The following is a 19,523-nucleotide window of genomic DNA, read 5'->3' as shown; positions in this document are numbered from 1 at the left end:
TTATTTCTTTTCTGCACTTTTCTTTCCTTCCATCAATGCTTTTCAGCTTCCGCACTGCAATTCCTTTTTTTCTCAATTCATAAGGAGCTGAAAGAGGCTACTTCTGCAGTTCATTTATTAGCTCGGTTGCCATGGGAACTACAATGTTCAAAGTTTATTTTCCCTCACTGACCTGATATTACACTGCATATTTTAATAAAAGCACACACAGACATATGCGCACACTGGTGCAGCACAAGAGTTTTCATCGCAGTTCTTCTCCAGAAGTTTCCTCTCTTAAGGGAAAAGGAACCAAGTCAGAGTCAAGGAAATAAACTGCATGTTTGGTCTTAGGAGTTCTCATTTAGTGCTGTTTTCAGAATTTATCATCAAATAGTCTTTCCCTTTAGCATTATTATTTCAGAATTATGCTGTATGCATCCAATAAATGCTCCTTTTTAACATTTTATTTATTTAAAACATTTAAATATCTGCCCACCTTATACCGATCTATTGTGGCCCAGCAGGAACCGTTGGAGCTGCCACCAGACTCCGACAGCGACGGGCCCTATGAGTCGGCTCTGGAAGATGTGGAGGACCCTGGACAGGGTTCCGACTCTGAGCAGGGACCAGAGAGGCTGGTTGTCCACCCAGGAGGTGCCTGAGGCATGGAGCAGTGGTGAAAGCCAAAGGGAGTGTGCCCATGACATCAGGCCTTGGAGCAGTGGGGAGGAGACAAGGAAGTTGACCCTGGACGCCCGGCAACGGCGGGCAGATAGTCACAGAGAACAACTACGCAGATACAGAAGATAATTAGACCCAGATGGTTGTAATTAGACTCCTCTCAAGAGAGTATATAAGGAGAGACTTTGGGAGGAGACTGTTTGCAGGATTCAACTTCATTACCAATGCTGGAGAAGCTCTCGTGTATATTTCTTATCTTGGAAGTTTGGATTGCTGCCAAGGTCTGGTCAGTGTGTTGATTTACTGTGAATAAATCATCTAGCAGTAATCTTGTCTCGGAGTGCCTTGGTGTATGGAGAGAGGAGCAGGTCAGAATACTGATATATGGGTAGTTTCCAATCAAGAATCGAAAGAAAAATGTAAAAAAAATATTAAAAAGCATTAAAAGTGTAAACATGAAAAGCAAAAACCTGGCACCAAGTCAAGCTTCCAACATGGAGTCATCTCATCTCATCCTTGGGGACAACGATTAGGTCTTCAGTGCTTTGTGGGAAACTAGGACATTAGAGTCCTGCTGAACTTCAGGGGAGAGAGTGTTACATAGAGGTGGGACTGCCATGGAAAAGCACACTCCACATTAGATGGCAATATTTGGGGGAAGGAACTAGGATTGTGCCTAGCATGTCTAACCTAGTAGGATGGATAGATCAGTGGTGGGTTTCAAAAATTGTTCGAGCCTACTCTGTGGGTGTGGCCTCCTTTGTGGGAGGGTATTGCCATCCATGTGACCGGATATGAAGATGCTGACAACACTTGTCAGAACCACCTTAAATTACCCCACACACAGCACTGCCATGCATAAGAATATGATGTAAACTTGTTTTTTAAAAGGCATCTTTGGTTTGCCTTAAAACAACTTCAACACACACAATGTTCTGATTGCACCACAAACGCAGTAGTCATCCTTACCTTTCACAGAGGCACTGAGTTTGATAAATATGAGCATGATAGTGTAGAATGATCATATCCAAGGACCAGTGGTGGGTTTCAAAAAAATTTGGAAGCTCTTCTGTAGGTGTGGCCTGCTTTCCGGGTCCACTGGTGGAACCTCTTCTAACCGGTTCGGTAGATTTGACGACCCGGTTCTACCGAATAGGTGCGAACTGGTAGGAACCCACCTCTGGGATAGATGTTCTTGGCAAAAGTTAATCCTACAGATGATCTTAGCCCTGTGCCATAGAAGGCTTTAAAAATTATACACACCAGCACCTTTTAACAGTTTATTATTAACTGCAGGGACGCGGTGGCTCAGCGGCTAAGACGCTGAGCTTGTCGATCAGAAAGGTTGGCAGTTTGGCGGTTCGAATCCCTAGTACTGCATAACGGAGTGAGCTCCCGTTACTTGTCCCAGCTTCTGCCAACCTAGCAGTTCGAAAGCATGTAAAAATGCAAGAAGAAAAATAGGAACCACCTTTGGTGGGAAGGTAACAGCGTCCCGTGCACTTTCGGCATTTAGTCATGCCAGCCACGTGATCTCGGAGACGTCTTCGGACAATGCTGGCTCTTCGGCTTTGAAATGGAGATGAGCATTGCCCTCTACAGTTGGGAATATTGCACATATGTGCGAGGGGGATTTTTACCTTTATCTATTAACTGCCACTCCTTAATCTTTTTCAGCCTTATGTATTCTTTAAAATTGGCAAAGAATTCGGCATATGTAAAAAAAAATGCTATCAACAGTCTAGAAGACTTTTTCAAGAAAGTGTAGAATGCTCTTTAGAGAGAGAAACTGAAAACAAATCTCGAACGAAGCTGAACTCCACACAGCAAATGTTGAGAAACTGATCCATTAATTATAATATTACCCTTTTCAAAGGCTTAGCAGAGAATGGAGTAAGATTATAAAAGCGCTCAAAACAGGCAGATAGTTGGATTTAATGTTATCATATAACATGAGTAGATTACAAATGAATTGAATTTACCTTCTCACTCAATAGGCTCAACAGCACAAATCTTTCTGGATTTAGAGCAGAAGGGTAGAAGAAGGAGGTTGTGCACTTTGATAGATAGTCTCTCAAACCTTCTATTTAGAAACAGCAAATATCTGTTTGATTGGAACTGACTTACACATACAGGTTTTCACACCATCCTTAAAATGTGGCCCCAATATTGTAGGGTATATGTGTGGGAGGAAAAAGGAGAACAAAAGAGTACTTTAGCCACACCTTGCAACAAAAGAGCCGAGGTGGCGCAGTGGTTAGAGTGCAGTACTGCAGGCTACTTCAGCTGACTGCTAGTTCGGCAGTTCGGCTGTTCAAATCTCACCGGCTCAGGGTTGACTCAGCCTTCCATCCTTCCGAGGTAGGTAAAAATGAGGACCCGGATTGTTGGGGGCAATATGCTGACTCTGTAAACCACTTAGAGAGGGCTGAAAGCCCTATGAAGCGGTATATAAATCTAACTGCTATTGCTATTGCTATTGCTAAAACTTTTCAATTAACAAAATAAATCAATGAATTGATTAATCAACTAAACACTGAATCTTAAATCTCAATTAAATCAGAAGCATTCGATAATCAACAAAATGTAACAACTGAGGCAGACAGACATTTTTTTCTGGAGTTAAAACTGAAGCAAATTCGTGGCCGCAAGAATAACCTATGCACAGTTTTGGAAATCTACTACCATACCATCGGAAGATGCCATAATTAAAAAGATTTATGAATGTGCAGAAATGGACAGAATGACAGGTTGGCTGAGGGACAAAGGAGAAACAGAACATTATCTTAGCTGGAACCTATGGTATATGTGGGCGACAAGGAGAACAGCAGGGACTTAAAACGGGGAAAGTTAAAGAGCAGTTGTTAACAATGGGAACTAAGAGTGAACGTGGGTATTGTAATAGATCCCTGAACTTTGTAACGAGAAGATTCTGGTTAGAGACTAAATAATGAGGAAGAAAAAAAATTGTTGAATGACTGTCACTGCGGGGGGGTGGGGGGTGTATGTTTAAAGTTGTTTTTGTATTTGTATCAGAGGTGGGTTCCTACCAGTTTGCACCTATTCGGTAGAACCGGTTCGTCAAATCTACCGAATTGGTTAGAAGAGGTTCCACCAGTGGACCCGGAAAGCAGGCCACACCTACAGGAGAGGTTCCAAAATTTTTGGAAACCCACCACTGGTCCTTGGATATGATTATTCTACACTATCATGCTCCTATTTATAAAACTCAGTGCCTCTATGAAAGGTAAGGATGACTACTGCGTTTGTGGTGCAATCAGAACATTGCGTGTGTTGAAGTTGTTTTAACGCAAACCAAAGATGCCTTTTAAAAAACAAGTTTACATCCTATTCTTATGAACGCCAGTGCTGTGTGTGAGGTAATTTAAGGTGGTTCTGACAAGTGCCATCGGCATCTTCATGTCCGGTCACATGGGCGGCAAGCCACTCCCATCCGGTCACATGGGCGGCAAGCCACTCCCACAAAGGAGGCCACACCCACAGAGTAGGTTCGAACAATTTGTGAAACCCACCACTGTTAAGCATGCTCTGATTTGGAATTGGTCTAGTTTTGATTGCTTCCTCTTCGTTCCCACCTCCAAATCCTCAAATAAGCGGGAAATAGTAAATGTTAATTGGCTGAGGACACTCTTTGGCTAAATGATGATATAAAGGGCATTGAAGAAATTAATAAATAAATACTAAGTATCATCAACATTGGTCTTTGGTAAAAGTCAAAGACTTAAAAAAAACTATATTCCAACACAACACATGATCTTAATATTAAAAATGTGCATTATTTAACTTTCCCCTGCATTTCTAGTAGTTTTTTTGTAGGACATCATCACAAATCAGCTAAATCAGAAAATATTTCTATTACAGGTCTTTAAATACAATAGGGCTTTATTCTTGCAGTATTACATCTGGAAGACACACTGAATACATATGAGATAGTTTGCTTGTTCCCCTTTACTCCACTACTCCCATGAAATGTGTGTTCCCTAGGCTTAGAAAGTCATCACTACTAATGTAAGATTAGCAGCCATGGTTGGTAGCTACTGAAAGAAAAATCCTCTACCATAAATATTTCTCTTGCTTTCTTTTCATTGCCAATCACCTCCACTAGACCGATTAGATCCCACAGATTAGGCCTCCTCCGAATTCCATCCGCCGGGCAGTGTCGACTGGCGACTACCCGGAGGAGAGCCTTCTCTGTGGCTGCTCCGACCCTCTGGAACGAACTCCCCGTGGAGATTCGAACCCTCACCACCCTCCAGGCCTTCCACAAAGCCCTCAAAACCTGGCTGTTCCAACAGGCCTGGGGCTAGAGAGCTGTTGCCCCCGTCTCGAATGGTATGACTGTTGTGTGTTTTTAAATTATGTATTGTTATGTTTCGTTTTTTATTTAAGGTGGCGCAGTGGTTAAATGCAGCACTGCAGGCTACTGCTAGATCAGCAGTTCAGCGGTTCAAATCCCACCGGCTCAGGGTTGACTCAGCCTTCCATCCTTCCGAGGTGGGTAAAATGAGGACCCAGATTGTTGGGGGCAATATGCTGACTCTCTGTAAACCGCTTAGAGAGGGCTGAAAGCCCTATGAAGCGGTATATAAGTCTACTGCTACTGCTATTGCTATTGCTATTTTGTCTGTACCCCCCCTTCCCTGATTTGATTTGTTAGCCGCCCTGAGTCCCCTTCGGGGAAAAAGGGCAGCATATAAATATAATAAAATGAAATGAAATGAATTGCATAATCCCATGAGAAATAGGGTTAAAAAGAAGAAGAAAAAAGAGCAAGGAATGATTAGGGGTAAATAAAAAAAAATCCAATTTTGCAGCAGAATTTTTAGAAATCACCTTTCACTATTTAAAAAGTAGAAAAATGAAAAAAAAAATCAACACCCCCTATTGAAGAGTTACAAGAAAGAGTGCAATATAAACCTTATCGGAAAAATAATTTAATATACTGCAAGGTGATTTAGGAAGGGGGGGGGGACCTAAAACAAAGCATCTTCCACTTCCACAACTGCAAGCAAGCTGTGCCACTGATGCTGTACTGATTCCCAGAGAAACATAACCTAAAACTATGAATACTTTTGTGTGACCTAAGTAGTCATAGCAACATTCCAGGCACCTCTTGTGTTAGGAAGCTTCATTTATTTATATTTGCACTCAAAATTGTCCAATTAGTCACCCATTTCCCCGCTGTTAGTTGTGTTAGTCAGTTGAATTGCTTAAAGCAATTAATGGTCTGAAAAGTTAAGGGGCCTAACATTATTGAGTGAGACTTTTTACATTTATGGTTATGATGGAAAAGAGCCACTAAGGGATTGGATGGAGTCCTGCTGGGAGAAGTGGCAATAGCAATAGCACTCGGACTTATATCAGGGGTGGGTTCCTCCCGGTTCGTCCCGGTTTGTGTGTACCGGTTGGTCGGTGAACCCGGAAGTAATTAACGCCCGGAACGCCGGTACCGGTCCTGGCCCCTGTCGCTGCAAAGCGCCCTTTTGCCCTCCCGTCGCATCTCGCTCGCTCGTTTTCCCGCCCATCCGCAGCTTGCTCACTCGCTTGCATTAATAATGATCTAGTAATATTAATAATATCTAGTCATTAGTAATATCTAGTAATAACATCGTCTTGGCCACTCCCACCAGGTCACATGGGTGGCAGCCTGGCAGGCCACTCCCATCTGGTCACATGGGTGGCAAGCCACTCCCATCTGGTCACATGGGCGGCAAGCCACTCCCACAAAGGAGGCCACGCCCACAGAGTAGGTTCGAACAATTTTTGAAACCCACCCCTGACTTATATACTGCTTCACAGTGCTTCACAGTGATCTTTGAGCAGTCTGCAGAGTCAGCATATTGCCCGCCAAAAATCTGGGTCCTCATTTTACCGACTTTAGGAGGATGGAAGGCTGAGTCAACCTTGAGCCCCATTGGGATCAAACTCCTGACAATGGGCAGACTATAGTACAGCATTCTAACCACTGTATCACCACAGCTCCTTTTCCATTTCAGGAGAATTTAGATGATAGTAATTATAATCTGTTTGAAAGAGACTCATTTTGGGTCAGGAAACTTATTTCTTTCAACCAATGGCAAGGAAGGCTAATTTTGGAACAGGGATGGCTAATCTTTTAATTAAGTCAACACTTAATCTTACAAAAAAAAAAGAAATTACAGGCTCTAGTACTCCAGGTTATAAAAACCTGATTTAGTGTTTACATTTTGTGTTGATTCTAAACTGGAAACATATGTTTCTTAAATTCACCTAGCAGGTATAAGCTTGATATTCACCCTGGCTGATATATAGTGATGTCTGAACGCAAAGAATAAATCAAGACACTGCTTGAGAACTTTAAAGACTGGTTTTAGAGCTCACTCAGTCTAAAATCCTGAGTAAAAAGGAAATTTACAACAAATAACACTAGAAAATGTATCACAGTTAATGACAGTTGAAAAAACTCGAGGCAAACAAAAAGGCGAAAGAAAGAAGAAGATTATGGAATGGAGGAGATGAAAAAGGTTGGATAACTTTCTCAGAACATTACAAGCAATGTTCTTATTCTTGCAGAACAGAATAAGAAAAGAGGCTAGTTGATAATCAGGAAAAATGTAGTGTTAACACTGGCTGTGAAGAGCACCAGACCCAGAATGCCACACTTTTACTGCAGACATAATTTTTGTTTTGTTCTCTATTTTCCAAAACTGTTACTGGTTAATAAAAGTTCTTCTTCTTCTTATTTTTGTGAAAATTTTCCTGCTTGTCTTTTGCTCATGATTTTAACTGCAGTGCCTGGGCTATTTTTGCTAAGACTGCACAAAGTGAATGTTCAGGGTTTTTTTTCCTGCAGTCCCAAGCCTGATTGCTTCTAACTCAGACTCCTATAGTCATTGCATGGCTGGAAAACAGTCTGTAATATATAATTCAGAATGATCAGCAAAAGACTGTTTATAATCTTCATAATTACAGAGAGGGTAACACGCGGTGGCAAAACTGAACATGTATAGTCCATAGTAGAATAGAAAAAGCATATGGCTAAGGAGAGGCAGTAGAGAAATACACTAAGCTCTAAGTTTGGTAGTAATTGGAGAATTAAATCAGGTTTTGATTATTGCTGTCATGGCTACTAGTACTATTGCTATCATCAGTATCATCACTAACATCCCAACCTAATGTATACTTCCCTGTTCTGACCCCCTCCTCTGTCCAGTAATGAAAGCTGAGACAAGCTTAACTAGAATGTACTTTTAATAGCAAGAAGCCAAAATCTCGGTGGCTGAAAGCCAAGCAAACAAACAGATAAGGACCTTGGCAGCAATTCAGACAAACCTTGGCAGCAATCCAGCCTGCCAAGTTAGTTATGTTCTCTTTAGTCAATGCGTTGACTTCTGCAAGAGGGGCGTGTGCACAAGCAGTCTTTTTTATAGTCTGGAGAGGAGCCTAATACCACCAGCTGAGCGCAATTACCTCCTGTAATTGCGTAATTGTTCCTGACGCCGAGTAGCTCTTCGATGGCGTGCATCCAGAAACAACTCACTGCTGGCTTCTGGATCACTCTCCCTTGTCTCCTCCCCACTGGTCCAAGGCTCAGGTGCCACCTGATGGCCAACCAGTCTCTCTGTGTCCTGCTCGGAGTCAGAACCCTGTCCAGGGTCCTCCACATCTTCCAGAGCCGACTCATAGGGCCCCTCGCTGTCGGAGTCTGGTTGCAGCTCCAACGGCTCCTGCTGGGCCACAACACCTCCCCTTCAAATTTTTCCTCCTTGATTTTCTTGAGTGGCCACCCATTATTTCTTTATTTCATGAATAACCACTGCTTCATGGTTCTTCATAGCTCCAGAGCAAATGCAGCTGTTGAAGAGTCATTTTCCCAGACTTCAACTTATGCTCAGAGGCCTGGGTTCGAGCTAATGAGCTAGTACTTGAGAGACCGCCTGCTGCCAATTACCTCCCACAGACCCATTAGATCACACAGGGTTGGCCTCCTCCGGGTGCCATCTACCAGCCAATGCCATCTGGCTATTACCCGGGGGAGGGCCTTCTCTGTGGCAACTCCGGCCCTCTGGAATGAACTCCCCGCAGGGATTCGGACCCTCACCTCTCTCCAGGCCTTCCGAAAAGCCGTCAAAACCTGGCTTTGCCGGCAGGCCTGGGGGTGATGAGTTCCCTCCCCTCTCGACATGTATGGTTGTGCGACTGTTGCTTACTTTTATTATTGTATTTCGTTTTTTATGTTCCCCTTTTTCCCCCTTGAATTTTTCGCTGCCCTGAGTCCTCCCGGAGAAGGGCGGCATACAAATAATAAAATTCTATTCTATTCTATTCTAGTTTGTTTGAGCTAGTTCTTTGCTCATTTCAGAAACCATCTTAGGCACTATACAAATATACATGCACGTGTGGGAAAGGGAAAGATAATCTACACGTGGACACAATAATTTACAATAGTTCAGGGCATTGCAGAGAGAATTTGAGATGAAATCTTGGTGTGAAACTAAATCTTTTCCAATCCAATATATAAATATATTACAGCATGGTACAATATAGTAGCACAAGAACAATATTTCCTTGTAGTGGACTTAAAGGATCTGCAAGATGAAGATGAAGTTTTTTGGCATCTTACCATGCTTATCAGTACTAGGGAAGAAAGGAAGATTTGAGCTGATTCCTTGGTATCATATGTTTTGAAGTACTATTTGCTATTTTATCTTACAGTTTACAGAAAGTTTTGAAATCTAGCCATGACATTTATATCTATAAGGTTTTCTGCCAAGTTGATGAGATTTAAAATTTGTTTAATTACAAAAAATAAAACAAGGTTAGGAAAAAGAGTATAATTTCTGGAATTCTTTTTAACCCCTTCAATCAAAAGAGAAATCTACACTGTCTTCTGTGTATTGAAATAATATAAAGTGTGTACGGCTGTGTGTGTGCATGCACACATACACACACACAATGTATGTTTTTTTCTCTCTGCTAGAGATGCATCATTTGTGCATCTTTGTCTAGCAATAGCAATAGCAGTTAGACTTATATACCGCTTCATAGGGCTTTCAGCCCTCTCTAAGCGGTTTACAGAGTCAGCATATTGCCCCCAACAACAATCCAGGTCCTCATTTTATTCATCTCAGAAGGATGGAAGGCTGAGTCAATCTTGAGCCGGTGAGATTTGAACAGCCGAACTGCAGAACTGCAGTCAGCTGAAGTAACCTGCAGTGCTGCATTTAACCACTGCGCCACCTCGGCTCTCGGTCTATATATGTGGATTAGGAAAAAAACAGGATGGAGCATGGATATTCTACTCTGCTTCATTTAGCTATGAGCAGAGAAGGGAGGGGAATTTAGAATAGAACAATCAGAAATAGTCTGAATTGCTATCATCTATAGGGATAGAAGCTCCCTCTTTCATGGGGAGGCATACAGAAATTTCTTTTATTATTATTAAAAAAAATTTAATTTTAATTTGAAACAAGTACAACATCTTTCTTTACATCTATAGAAAGTGTATCAGTCGATCACAAATAAACTTTGGTACATCTCCTCCACAGTCAACAAACATAACTCATATTAACTCGAGCATTTTAACTCAGATATTCATACATATCACCATCGTCATATATGCATTTTCATTTGACTGTAATTATTATTTAAAAATATTAATAAAAGTAATAATCTTAAACAATACATGCCCACACCAGTGAGAAAAGAAAAAATCAAAAAGAAAAAACAAAACAAAAAACAAAACAAAAAAGACAAAAAGGACAAAAGGGAAGAAAAAACAAGAAACAAAAAAAAAAAGAGAAAAAAAAAGGAACACAGGTATATATTATAAAAAAAAAGTATATCAGCTGGTTACAACATGTTTTGGTGCATCTCTTCCATTAATTCATATTAATTCAAATATCTTAACTCAAATGTTTACCATATCAAGAAATTTCTTCTTGTCCTGTTTTTCTCCATAATACCCAGCCAGATTAGGTCCCCCCCCTTTCTTATCCTGCCTTTTTCCACCACACCAAATCTGGCCTTTTTGTCCAGTTTTCACTGAATTATCTTGCTGATGAGCAGCAGGAAAAAACACCCTTTAAACAATTTCTTTCCATGATTCCATTTGGGTGGAAACCAAAAGAAAAACTGTAGTGGGGAGAAGTTGCAGAATTAACCTTCAAATTACAGAATTTGAAAATATTGTCAGTTTGGGGGGTCTATAATTTAATGCTGCCCAATGTTTATGGAGGTTCTCAGTCAGTGGTTGTCCTAAAAGTGTTTTTTCAAGAGGCAACTGGACGTTGTTGTTTTTTTCTTAGAAGACATTTCGCTTCTCATCCAAGAAGCTTCTTCAGTTCTGACTGGATGACCATCTTCACCATCCAGTCAGAGATGAAGAAACTTCTTGGGTGAGAAGCGAAACAGCTTCAAAGGAGAAAAAAAACATGAATGTCCACTTGCCACTTGAAAAAAGCGTGACCCATCAAAACTGCGTTCCACAAAAGCGCGGTTGACGAAAGCGCGTATGTGACGTCATCACAGCGCGACGAAAAAGATCGAAAAATTGAAATAAAAATTAAATTACAGCAAGCCGATTCACATAAAGGTAAGGGTTAGGTTTAGGGTTAGGGTTAGGGTTAGGTTAAGGGTTAGGGTTAGGTTTAGAGCGTTAGCATTACATTTAGCGTTAGGTTAAGGGTTAGCATTAGGTTTTTCGTTAGGTTAAGGGTTAGGTTTAGGGTTAGGTTTAGGGTTAGGTTAAGGGTTAGGGTTAGGGTTAGGTTTGGGGGGGTTAGGGTAAGGTTTTCGCTTTATTTTTACATTTTTCAATCTTTTTTGTCGCGCTGTGATGACGTCACATACGCGCTTTCGTCGACCGTGCTTTTGTCTACCGCGGTTTTGTGGTGGAACCGAAAAAAGAACCTTTGGGAATACTGCCAAATCTTTTTCCATGGCCAGAAAGGAATAAGAAAAAAAGGATGGGGAGATTTTCTTGATCTTGTCTTCTCATTATTTTATACTTCAAGATGCTCAAAGCTTTCGGTAGCATTTTTATATTCCTATAAAACCACATGGCCTGTTGCCATAGTGATCAGAAACTCTGTCTTTTCAAGTCTGGACTGATGATTTGTATTCAACTCCCATCTCCACATAGAAAAACAAACACACACACACACACACACACACACACACACACAATTGTACTCTAATCCATTTAAGTATTACTCAGTCAATGTTCTGCTAGCACAACTTATGATCTAAACTCTCTCCTGCTCTGATTTATTTCACAGCACTGCCAAACCTTAATTGTTCTACAATGGGAGGATAAGCCCTATAGGATATACTAAAAGTTGGAAAGAATGGTACAAATTCAAATGAAATACAGGATTTAGAGGCAACTATCTTATTTCCTGAATATTGGATTTTCTTGTCCACACAACGACTATGGGAAAGTGCAGCTGTATACCTGAATTTCAGCCTGATTTGGAGGAGTTCTAAAGGAGTTGTTGTTTCATTCTCCTAAATATGTTTATATATTTTAGGATGCGAAAACTAGAACATTCTATCCCGGTCTTTCAAGATCATGGGTTTTTCCCACACATATGCCATCATTCAAAGACTCTATTCAAGGAATTTTTCAATAGTCAACTGAAATAGCACTGTTGGAAACAGACAAGATATGATCCAAACCCACTGAGAAACTGTTTGTAAAACTTTACTCAATTGAACACAAGCTGTTTCTTGAGTCTATAAAGTATGAGGTACTGTTTGGATTTGTTATGTATGATATTAATACACTATGCCAGACTCAATACCTATCCAACAACATAAAATACTTTTGACAGTTATTCTCAATACAGGCCTTTTGTGAGATAGGCAAATGATATCCAGGTTTCCCCCCCCCCCCCTAATTTTTACTTCTACAAATACAAATTCTATGGTAGTATATGAACATTGTCAACCTTTCACACAACTTGAAAGGATGGATGAAGCCACCGTCAGTTATGGAAACTTCACAATTTAGAATGCAAATAAAAGCAGAGCTGTCAATTATTTAATTCATTCTGTTTTGAGAAAGGAGTAACTTGCCTAATATTGCATCTCTAAATTAGTTCCTAAACTTAGTTCCTCCTTGGCGAAGGAGCCAAGGTGGCGCAGTGGTTAGAGTGCAGTACTGCAGGCCACTTCAGCTGACTGCTAGCTGAAGTTCGGCGGTTCAAATCTCACCGGCTCAAGGTTGACTCAGCCTTCCATCCTTCCGAGGTGGGTAAAATGAGGACCTGGATTGTTGGGGGCGATACACTGACTCGGTAAACCGCTTAGAGAGGGCTGAAAGCCCTATGAAGCGGTATATAAGTCTAACTGCTATTGCTATTGCTATTAAAGAAGTGTTGATGCTTCTGTGGATGAAAAAGGAGTCCTGGAAAATCTCACCAAGGATGTCCATTGTTGGAATTTATTCAAGGCCTGCAAAGAATCTTAATGGAACAGAATTTTATTGTGTTTCTTACCTTCTGTGCGTTTTGAAACAGTGGAATCTGATTTACAATACTCTGGGGGGCTAGCATTTTATACCTAGGCACTTCAGGTAAGCTCCTATCAATGTAAGAAATACTTTCACCATCTTAAAAAAGATTAACAGTTCCGATGTAACATAAATTAATGTGGGCTTTTCCTCCTTCTACAATTCCCACTGCCAAATTATAATGCAATTCATAAAAGGATATACAACAATAAAGCTGACATTCTTTAAAATGCTACCAGATTTCTTCAGATGATGATTATTATTATTATTATTATTATTATTATTATTATTATTATTATTATTGCAATAAATCAACATGGCTACTGCTTCAGACATTATCAACCGATTGTTTTGCTAAAGTTTCATCTTTACATTTTGCTAATTACCCAGGTTTATGAATTGATGAAAAATCATCAGTATTGAATGAGAGAGATCTCTAACCAGTGGTGGGATTCAGCCAGTTCGCACCTATTCGGGAGAACCGGCTCTTAACTTTCTAAGCAATTCGGAGACCCGGTTGTTGGAAGAGAGCCGAGGTGGCTCAGTGGTTAAATGCAGCACTGCAGGCTACTTCAGCTGACTGCAGTTCTGCAGTTCGGCTGTTCAAATCTCACCGGCTCAGGGTTGACTCAGCCTTCCATCCTTCCGAGGACCCGGATTGTTGTTGGGGGCAATATGCTGACTCTGTAAACCGCTTAGAGAGGGCTGAAAGCCTTATGAAGTGGTATATAAGTCTAACTGCTATTGCTATTGCTAAATCTCGTTTTGTCCCCCCCCCCCACTTTACAGAGCTAATCCTGTAAAGAAGGCAGGAAGGAAACATTCTGGTGCTGTTTCTAGCCTAATCTTTGTTACCCTGCTTACAGAAACTGCCTCTCCAGTTAACCCTTATTACCATTGTAACAGCTAAGGCGAAGCGCCCATCGATCTGAGTGATGTTGAGTTGGCCAAACCCACCCAGTCACATGACCACTGATCCAGGGGTGGGTTGCTAATCCCGTTCCAACCGGTTCGGTTGGAACGGGGCCGGCGTCGTCGTCGTGCACGCGCGCAGTTCACGCATGCGTCTTAGCTCCTGCGCGATGCTCCAGCTGCTTGCGGAGACTCACGCAGGCACTGTATGTGCCATCCAGCTGCTCGCGGAGAATCGCACAGGCACTGTATGTGCCATGCTCCTGCGTGGAAGCGCAGAAGCCTTCAAAGACCAGTAAGGAGCGTGGGCGGGTGGGCCCTTCGCCATTCCCGGAAGTTACTTACTTCCGGGATCGCCGACCAACCGGTTCGTGGGGACTGCCGCAAACCAGTTGAAACCCACCCCTGCACTGATCCCCGCCTACCCAGCTGGTCATCAGGGCAGAGAACCGGTTGTTAAATTATTTGAATCCCACCACTGTCTCTAACATACTTCTAATACAACTGAAATCGTGAGTGCCCTGTGAGTAGAAAGGTAAGAAGTCATCATCATCATCGAGTCAAAGAACTGGCTTACCCAGAAAGCACTCCCAGGACAAGGTTGAGAACAAAAAACGATCCGATTATGATGAGGGGAATGAAGTATAACCAGTTCCAGGTGGCTCCTAAGGCATCATTGGTCTGAAAGAAAAACAAAGATAAAAAAATAACCTAAAATTGCACCATGATAAAGCAGCCGTAAAGTGAGATTTGGACATGAAGTGTGAAACCTACTGGGTCAGGCTGGACAGCCTCTTAGAACCCCTTTTACTTCTATATTAAAAGTCACATAGACAAGAGTTGGAACTTGCAATAGAATAACAGGGACAGTTAGAAGTTACTTAAAGGAAGTGTCCCCATTCACTAACCACAGGATGTTCTCGCCAACCTCCCTGTGTCGAAACTTGTGTTAAAAGTCCAAACCACAAAGTTCAATTAAAGTTCGTTAATAACACGTAAGCCATACCTGAAACAAAAGGAGAAGTAAAACCCTCATCTCCTTATAAGGCTTTCTCCCCAAGGTAACCACTAAGAAATGTGTTAAGTATTTCCGTGTTGCAATGCTTTTGAGAATGTATAAGAATGCATGCTTCGATAATTAAGATTGCTCAGAACTTGCAATGTTAGCCATGGGCTAGCTTTCTGAACCTGGCTGCCAAATAAACTTTTCCTGTATCCTGAGAAGTCTAAAGCCTGCCATTTTCTGCAACAATATGCAATCTTTGTTATACACAATGAAGTCTTATTTTTTTTATTCAACGTCTGTACACATCCATGTAGTCCTGTTTTATTGCTAAATTTATTCCAGTGCTGGAAAGCTGCTTGCTTTCCCCCTTTGCACTGGGGACATAGCAGCAACCGTCTTGTATATCGGGGCAGCCCTTGAAGAGTATTCGGAGACTTCAACTCGTCCAGAATGCAGCCGCGCGAGCGATTGTGGGTGCACCTCGGTACACCCACGTTACACCTATCCTCCGCGAGCTGCACTGGCTACCGATCGGTCTCCGGATACGCTTCAAAGTGCTAGTCGTAACTTATAAAGCCCTTCATGGTATTGGACCTGGGTACTTGAGAGACCGCCTGCTGCCAATTACCTCCCAAAGACCCATTAGATCACACAGGGTTGGCCTCCTCCGGGTTCCATCTACCAGCCAATGTCATCTGGCTACTACCCGGGGGAGGGCCTTCTCTGTGGCAGCTCCGGCCCTCTGGAACGAACTCCCCGCAGGGATTCGGACCCTCACCTCTCTCCAGGCCTTCCGAAAAGCTGTCAAAACCTGGCTTTGCCGGCAGGCCTGGGGTTGATGAGTTCCCCTCCCCTCTCGACTTGTGTGGTTGCGTGATTCTTGCTTATTTTAATTATCTGTATTCTGTTCTATGTTCCCCCTTTTCCCCTTTTTTTTGAGTTGTTCGCCGCCCTGAGTCCTTCCCGGAGAAGGGCGGCATACAAATAATAAAATTCAATTCAATTCAATATCTCTTAGAAAAAAAGTGATCCATGCAACAATGCCCTTTAACGGGGCTCCCAAACTGATTTGTACTCAAACAGCTTTGTCCCCGTGGAAAGTTTGGCAAGTCTAATGAGAACACTTAACGCCGGTCATCCAAGATGTCACCGTTGACCCTGTTCAGCGTATGTTGATTGACAAGGGCAGAGGTCTGCAGGGGTGATAACAAGAGGAAGCTTGTGACATTTTTTACTGCAACGGCCACTTTTTCCAGACTGCATTTGTTGCAAGCTCACCTAGAGCATAATGTTCCCATCGCTTAATTGCATGTTGCTATTAATGTCCACAAAACAGCATTATTTCATCCGAACTAAAATTCAGGGGAGCAGAACAGAGAGGGAGAAAGAAGGGAGCATGCTCAGGGAGATACAAGTCGTGAAGTGAAAGATTGAGAGTTTAAAAGGCTTCTGGCAAGGTTGCTCAGGGCTGAAATATGTTTATTCATTGCCTTTTAATAAGGGCCTGCCCTCTCTCTCATCTCTCCAGATCTCTCTCTCTCTCTCTCTCTCTCTTGTTCTTTTGGCAAGGATTCGGCCCATGATGCTGGTCAACACAATGATGCAGCAGAACGTGACTGTCTGGGAAAGACAAGCATTCATCTTCATCTTATTACTGTTCTTGGCAATAATTAAACCCTCATCTCTCTTTCTCTCTCTCTCTCTCTCTCTCTGACTCATCTGTACATCATATCCAAGCAAACCAGTGTAAGAGCTTCATTTGAGCTTCTTAAAAGGCATAATCTCCAAGGACTAGTGGGGAAAATGCTGTTTTTAAATGTTATCATGCTTGACTTATGAGCATCACTAAAGGTTCTGAAGCTGAAACCGAGCCATCTTCTAACACCCATATTGAAGTCTTCGGCATATCAGGCTGAGGTTTGTTTTTATTGTGATTCACTATCCCATTATAAAATAAAATAAAAAAATACATTTAGATAAAAGTGCTTAAGCTGGTTTTATGTACAGTACAGATACAGGAAGAGAATAGAACGGCAGAAGATTTGGTGGGAGGACAGATGACAGAAATGTGAAGTACTGAAAGACTTTTTTTTATAACCAACATAACCCACCACCCCCGAAACCTTAATCCCTCTAGTTAAAGTGTTTTTTAGGATTAGATGTAAATCATCACTTCTACCAAGATTACCTGGATGTCTCAAGAAGACCTACAGTCACTCATGCCCTTTTGTCACCTCAAGACTGGATTATTGTAACGCGCTCTACATGGGGCTGCCCTTGAAGGGTGTTCGAAGACTCCAATTAGTCCAGAATGCAGCCGCGCGAGCGATTGTGGGTGCACCAAGGTACACCCACGTTACACCTATCCTCCGCGAGCTGCACTGGCTACCTATTAGTCTCCGAATCCGCTTCAAGGTGCTGATCGCTACTTATAAAGCCCTACATGGCATCGGACCTGGGTACCTGAGAGACCGCCTCCTGCCGATTACCTCTCTCAGACCAATTAGATCGCACAGGTTGGGTCTCCTCCGGATTCCATCTGCCAGCCAATGTCGGCTGGCGACTCCCCGGGGGAGAGCCTTCTCTGTTGCAGCTCCGGCCCTCTGGAACGAGCTCCCTGTTGAGATCCGGACCCTTACTACCCTCCCGGCCTTCCGCAAAGCCACCAAGTCCTGGCTGTTCCAGCAGGCTTGGGGGGGGGGGGGGGCTGAGAAGCATTTACCTCCACGGAAATTGTGAATGTTGGTTTTGTTTTTAATATGTTGTCTTTGTCTCGTTTTCCCCCTTTCCCTTGTCTTTTGTGAGCCGCCCGGAGTCCTCCGGGAGTGGGCGGCATACAAGACAAATAAATAAATAATAAATAAATAAATACAAAGAATTTGCATATGGATGGATGAAGCCATCTGGGGGGCAATGATAGGCAAGGTTGAAAGAACTGCCCCCTTGTCTGGCACAGTCACCAAATGTTTTCTTTTTGGAGAACCACTTGAAACATACAAAAAGATGTAGCTGTGGTTCTTCCTTTCTTTGATACTGTCAGAATTCTCTAGGGATGAGGAATGGTAAGGTGAACAGGTAGGCAGATAAATAAAAGACTTCTCAGATGATCAGAGTGCATCCTATCAACATTAAGTCATTAGAGTCATTTTGAGGTGTATGGAAACACCTCTTTCTGGATCTCTTTTGTGAATCAGGTCTGGCTGAACAGAATGTATAAACAGTAAATATAACAAAGAAGGAACATTTTCAATGACCAGTGACGTGCAGTCAGGGGAGGCAGAGCCTCACCACTGTCATCATGAAAAGAAAAAAAAATAAAAGGAAAAAGGTTGAGCTAGTTGCTGCCAGAGTCACAGTGGATGACTCTGCTTAGTGCTTAACTGTTTAAAAAAGCCTCTAAAAAAAGCGCCCTCTACAGGAGGAGGAGGGAGAACCACGTGCCTCATTTAGTCTGACTTTATGATCACTCGAGCAGAGTTAAGCAAGGGTTAAAAGCCAAAAAATTCCTTATGTAGATGAGGCACGTGGTTCTCTCGCCTCCTCCTGTAGAGGGCGTTTTTTTAGAGGCCTTTTTAAACAGTTAAGCAGAGTCATCCATTGGGGACTCTGGCAGCAGCTAGCCCAGCCTGTCCTCAGCAGCTCTTGCCTTTTTCCTTTTACATTTTTACATTTTCATGAGGGCAGGCAAGAGCAGAGTTGAAATCCTCTGTGATTGTGAAAGAGCTGGAAAAGGTATGTGGGTCGTAGGGAGGGGGAAGAATTCAAAATTAATGTAATTTGTAAGTAATTGTAAGTAATTTGTGTGTGTGTGTGTTTGTTTCTTCACTCAGAGGGAAGGGGGTAGGAGAGGCAGGGAGGGAAGCCCGCCAGCTTTCTACCTCTGTGTCAGGGCAGCCCGCCAGTAGACGGGTCTTTTACCCGTCTCTGCTGGTGGGCTGGCGCTTTGCCGCAAAAGAAAGAAAGTGGCTTTTGGCTGCCCCGCCAACATAGCAGCGGGGCAGCCAAAAGCCGCTTTCTTTCTTTTTGCCTCACCAGCCATAAACCTCACCGCATGTCACTGTCAATGACACGCCACTTATTTCAACGATTTACTTCACTGTATCATTGAATTATCTCTGTTTTTTTGCTATTATCTGAAAAATCATACGCAAGCAAAGAGGAGGAGGTGGAATCACGAACAGACAGTAAAAACAGTTTGAAGGACACTGCACACCTGCACTGGGAAATGTAGTTTCAATTAACGGCACTTGGAAGCCAGGATAGTAGCAGTGTTTTCTCCCGGGATGAACTCACCTAACTGCTTAACTCTTCCTTTAAATAAATACTCACACATGGCAATTATCACATTATTCCTCAGAAGAGAGTGCAGAAGGAAAGAGAAAAAAATGGAGGAAAGGAAGATTTTACATTGTAGTTATTTACCAAGAA

General features: G+C 42.4%; 1 protein-coding gene across 1 annotated transcript in view; it reads right to left on the bottom strand.

Annotated features, from left to right (window-relative positions):
- The window catches only part of CACNA1E (calcium voltage-gated channel subunit alpha1 E), a 407,324-nt gene that overhangs the window by 192,573 nt on the left and 195,228 nt on the right, over positions 1 to 19,523 (bottom strand). Inside the window, exon 8 of the mRNA XM_087726930.1 lies at positions 14,667 to 14,770. Within this exon, the coding sequence (XP_087583056.1) occupies positions 14,667 to 14,770 (104 nt within the window). The remainder of the gene's footprint in view (positions 1 to 14,666; positions 14,771 to 19,523) is intronic.

Source organism: Thamnophis sirtalis, unplaced genomic scaffold (genome assembly GCF_051295495.1).
Source record: "Thamnophis sirtalis isolate CommonGarterSnake01/CBP01778 unplaced genomic scaffold, rThaSir2_p1.2 scaffold_12, whole genome shotgun sequence".
NCBI lineage: Eukaryota > Metazoa > Chordata > Lepidosauria > Squamata > Natricidae > Thamnophis > Thamnophis sirtalis.
This window is presented reverse-complemented; position numbering and strand designations above follow the sequence as displayed.